This window comes from Chenopodium album, chromosome 8 (genome assembly GCF_948465745.1).
Source record: "Chenopodium album chromosome 8, dcCheAlbu1.1, whole genome shotgun sequence".
NCBI classification, from domain to species: Eukaryota; Viridiplantae; Streptophyta; class Magnoliopsida; order Caryophyllales; family Amaranthaceae; genus Chenopodium; species Chenopodium album.
This window is the reverse complement of record NC_137841.1, coordinates 77040-81982: the sequence shown is the minus strand read 5'-3', so window position 1 is coordinate 81982 and position 4943 is coordinate 77040. Positions and strand designations below refer to the sequence as shown.

General features: G+C 35.5%; 1 protein-coding gene across 4 annotated transcripts; it reads left to right on the top strand.

Annotated features, from left to right (window-relative positions):
- Positions 1–239: 239 nt before the first annotated feature.
- LOC145555547 (ras-related protein RABA5a-like) lies at positions 240–4478 on the top strand. 4 transcript variants are annotated; one of them, XM_081617284.1, is made up of 5 exons: positions 240–375; positions 602–698; positions 2781–2844; positions 3048–3396; positions 3980–4478. In XM_081617284.1, the coding sequence occupies exons 4-5, from the start codon at positions 3057–3059 to the stop codon at positions 4312–4314; spliced, it is 675 nt and encodes a 224-aa protein (XP_081473410.1). In that variant the 5' UTR covers positions 240–375; positions 602–698; positions 2781–2844; positions 3048–3056; the 3' UTR covers positions 4315–4478. The 4 variants fall into 4 exon arrangements, with proteins under 4 accessions (XP_081473410.1, XP_081473408.1, XP_081473409.1 ...); XM_081617282.1 differs by having other exon boundaries at positions 2781–2958; XM_081617283.1 differs by lacking the exon at positions 602–698.
- The last annotated feature ends 465 nt before the right edge of the window (positions 4479–4943 follow it).

Here is a 4943-nt window from a genome sequence, read left to right as displayed (position 1 = left end):
AAATGACCTCCTCTATTCTATGAATTAAAATTAAAAAAAATGTAAAATTACAAAATATACGTAATTCTTATTTATATTCATGTATAATAACGATTTATTTTTAAAATATACAAATTAAAAATAGACTTTATATAAACCGTGCATCGCACATTTTCTAATCTGGTATAACCGTAGAACCAATAAAAACAACGAAGTGTAATACGAGTTCAGTATTCAAAAAAAAAAAAAAAAAAAAAAAAAAAAAAAAACCCTTTCCAAAAGGATATTGGAGTTTTTCACGTGCACCCCTCCCTGTCTCTTTCCTCCATTGAAGCGGCTACTCTGAATTCTCCGTTGAAGCGGCGTGTGAGCTTTCTCTCCTCCATTGAAGCCTAGGTAAGATGTTTTTGTTAATCATCGAATATCAGTTTCAAAATCTAGTGTTAATGGTTGATTTAATTGAATTTAGGGTTCTTCTAGGGTGGATTGATTATGGAACTATTGGTTACATTTAATTACTGGAATGCTGGAATTTGCTATTCAAATTTTTAAGCGAGAAGAATTTAAATTGATAATTGAGTCAGATTTGATTGCTAATGTGTTGCAAAACCCTTGATGTTAGGATGGAACTTTGAAAATGGAATTTTTCTCCCTGGGCTCAGGGCGGCCTCTCTTCCTGCCCTGGTTCAGGGACGGGCCTGCGTACTTACGGTACTCAGGTTCGTCTCTCTCTTGTTGCCTAGAACATCATTTTAGCTTTTGCGTCTGAATTATTTAATTGCTTTGAAATTAAAATTGTGCAAAACGTACTGGTGATTAACCCGTGATCTGAATCCAAATTCTTTGGTGATCACTTCGCTGATTTATGTTATGTTTGGGTGTTTGACTTCTAATACTTATTGATTATCCACTAAGGTCTATCTAGCTGGTCATAGATTCTATACATCTGTACTGATTTCTTTGGCAGAAACTCACCTAATTATACTAAAAATCATGGCATTGGTAAAACTTTCAAAGCTGGTGCAATGCTACCTCCAATAGTTACCTTAATTGTGACGCTGTTGGTTGAATGATGATCAGTCCTTGATAGAATCAAGGTGCATTTCTAACCTGCTCAATGCTGTATGTGGTATGAATTTAGACTAATTTACCTGAAGATTTTATTCCTCTCGATTATAGTTAGTTGAATAAGAGCTCAACCTCATTTTTTTTAATTTCTCTACTATGGAGTTTTTAAAACAGAACTATAGCAAAGATCAGTGAAATACATGAATTGACCTTGTATTGGATCTGCAAAGATGCATCGGTTAGAGATGGATGTGTGAAAACAGCGTTAGAGATAAAATTCAAATTGATGGTATTTGAAGGAAGGTTAAAAATGCAAGTACAGTATTGAGGATAGGATAAGGTAGAACAAATAACTTCGGTTTTGAGCATGTGAAACGTCAACCAATAGAAGCATTGATATGAGAGAAGTTGGATTCTAGATGAAGCCAAGGGAGGGCAAAGATGACTTGAATGGGGAGGGAGGTGAAGCAGTTGGGATCAGTAGTGAATATAGGAAGATAATATTTGTCAATGGCCAATCTTATTCATGCATTAGACCCCATCCTATTGGGATTGAGGATGTGTTGTTGTTGGTGAAAATTAGTGTAATAGATACAAATACCAGTTACATCAAGGCTCATGGAATGAGGTCAACCAATTGCTTCCAGTGTCACTAAGAAACTCGATGGCTCTCTTTTCCCCAAATATTGTCAAATTGTAAGGGAATTTAATGAGCTTAAGTAGTTGAAGTCCCATTGTATTGAGGAAAGAGGTCAATTTTAAGGGAATTTAATGAGCTTAAGTGGTTGAAGTCCCTTTGTATGACAATCCTCCTTGCTCAAAATTGTGTCACTGATGTAGTGCTCTAAAGTAGGAAAAGAGAAGGTCATCGGAGATCTTGATTAAGTGGTTGTATCGATTAATCTTCCACATAATTTAGAGCTAAAGCAAACATCCATGGAATATCATGAATGCCAAAATTTGTATGGATTTTCACTCATCTAGGAGATGAAGGCTGTAGTAGTGCTGTACATAAGGCTCACCAATAATCTCATCAGAAAAGCCTTTTCTTTACGTCATATTGAATTATTGCATAGTAGGCAAAAAGTATATTTCCAGAAGTCATTGTCCCAAGGGTGATATCTGATAAGAATAGGATATAGAATGCCGAGATAGTGGGAGTTGCAGTTACTTTTGCTCTCTCCCTGCTGAATCTTGTTCAGCTCTTCTTGAATGTATAAACTTAGTATGCTTCAACTAGCTCAACTAACAATCAAATCTTCTTATTCATGACATTTCAAGTTTTACTTTATTGTAGAAAGGTATCATTGAAAGCCTATGAGGATCGATTTGCCTTTTGAAATCCTTGTACACTTTACATCATGAAACTTGATAAACATAAGATCGGTTGAATACATATAAACAATTTCTCTGTTGACAATATTTTCAAACTTGACCATGAAATGATTGGTAAATGGTAATCATATAGGATATTTTTGAAGGTCATTTAATAATCCAAAATCCTACCTTGGATGTTGGTAAATGCAGAATCAGTGTAGCAATTTCATATCATCCAACCATGATTAACCCATGAGTAGACTGTATGAGGTGTTGGTTATTGCGTAATGTGGTTTAAGTTGATGTAAAAATGAGTTTTCTGTGTTATATGATTCCTTTATATATTTGTTTTTCCATCTAGCTGTGAACATTAAATAGACGTGCCCATAATTTGTACGTTTTTTCCCCTGTTACAGGTTAGCTATTGCTATCCTGCTTGCTGTTTTGGTGGGAACTTTGCGAGTTTGCTTAGAGGAATCAGTGAGTACCTTACTATTGATGATTTTCTTGGCTTCCTTTCAAGGGTTTTGCATAGTCTTCACTTGCTCTCTATATTTCATGTCACTTCACTAGGGAAGAAGCATCTATATTCTGGTACTGTTACTAAACTCTTGATATGTATTTTTATTTTTTGAAGACTAGAAGACCCTTTGTTTGAATATCTAAGCTGATTTTATCATCAGGTGTTTAAGATGGCATTTTATTCAGAGGAACAAACTACTGAGGATTATCTCTTTAAGATAGTATTAGTGGGTGATTCTGCTGTTGGGAAGTCTAATTTGCTTGCAAGATTTGCTAGAGATGAGTTTTACCCAAATTCAAAGTCTACTATAGGCGTAGAGTTTCAAACGCAGAAGATGGAGATAAATGGAAAGGAAATCAAAGCTCAAATTTGGGACACTGCTGGTCAGGAGCGGTTCAGAGCTGTTACATCAGCATATTACAGAGGTGCAGTTGGGGCTCTTTTGGTGTATGATATCAGTAGACGCCAAACATTCAATAACATTAGCAGATGGCTCAATGAACTTCACAGTAAGCATATATATGGATTTACCTGATTATTGGTTGTGTTTGGTAATTATATCATAAAGCACCAATCCATGACATCAATGCCTACTTTTGTTCAATTATATTATCTCAATTCTCAATATGTTTGAAGGTAGATAGCATCTGTACTTAGAAGCATTTAATTGTGAGTTGATTATATGCTTTTGCTAATTGTGACATTTTGTTTAAAACTACATTGCTAAGATTGTCATCTTACAGCTCTGGCTTTCCTCCCCCCTCTCCCCCTCCTCTCTTTTCATGTTCTCTCTCTCTCTCTCTCTCTCTCTCTCTCTCTCTCTCTCTCTCTCTCTGTTTTTCTCTCTTGCCACTTCCTCTGTACAATAATATGTGAAGAAAGGAAATTGAAAATGACGGTAGTACTGTAAAAGTTTTAAACTGAAGCTTATCCATAAAGATCTATCTAATCAATTTGAGCTGTTGATTAAAACCAAAAAGTGCCCTTTTTGGGTATCAACAGGTTATGTGATGAGTGCTAAGACTGTATTAGGTTCCCTTCCAATTAAATATTCTCTCGTTGAATTGATATATTATGATAATTGTTTTGCAGCGCATTCCGATATGAATGTGGTTACAATACTCGTAGGGAACAAATCGGATCTCAAAGATGCAAGAGAGGTGTCAACTGCTGAAGGGAAGGCTTTGGCAGAGGCACAAGGCCTGTTCTTCATTGAGACTTCTGCCTTAGATTCGTCCAATGTGGCTGCTGCTTTCCAGACCGTTGTTATAGAGATTTATAATATCTTAAGTCGTAAAGTTATGCAATCCCACGAGTTAAAGAAGAATGATTTATCGTCCTTGAGTAATGGCCGGACAGTCGTTCTGCAAGGAGACGAAAATACCACCGTGGAACAACCAAAAAAGGCTGGATGTTGCAGTTCTTAACTCGGAAATGTGATGCCTATGCTGTTGTCCTGATGCTTCTGGAAACTAAATCATTTGTGGTTATTTCATTCATTTATTACTGGATGCTATCATGAAAGTATGAAAGACTAATATTGTAAATTTATTCATTGAAGATTAATAAAATTTCTAGTCTTTGTGGTGTAGGTTGCTGTATATTCATCTGTATTTTGCCTGCATGATTAAATTGCCTTATAGTGAAAATGTAATAATTACTCCGTATGTAGTCATGAAAAAGCAGACACCAGTTTATCACAACGATGACATGGTTGTTCTTATCGACTTTAACTGGTGGCAAAGCCTTAACAAACAAAATTTCCTGCAGGATTACTGAACTATAAAATTTATGTAGATAAATGCACGAAAATTGTATTCTTGTAATGATACGTATATGTCACATGCATTGCTAGACCAAAGTAGGTTGCAAATGATGTAGCAAATTAATTAATGCCTTCAAAATTGAGTCTCTAAATGAACTCCGAAAATTAGAGTATCGACATTCCAAAATCCAATAACGGCTAAGTGTAACTTAGCCATGGTTGTCTTTTATTTTCATATAGACAGTTTAAATTTCCATGAATTTCCTTTTGGCCATCTTGTTCGGTTGACCT

What these genes read in the sequence shown, in the direction of transcription:
- LOC145555547 (XM_081617283.1), top strand. Translation starts at nt 3,057, where the DNA reads ATGGCATTTTATTCAGAGGAACAAACTACTGAGGATTATCTCTTTAAG. An exon ending in ATGGCTCAATGAACTTCACA is followed by an intron (nt 3,397 to 3,979) that starts GTAAGCATATAT and finishes ATTGTTTTGCAG; the next exon opens with CGCATTCCGATATGAATGTG.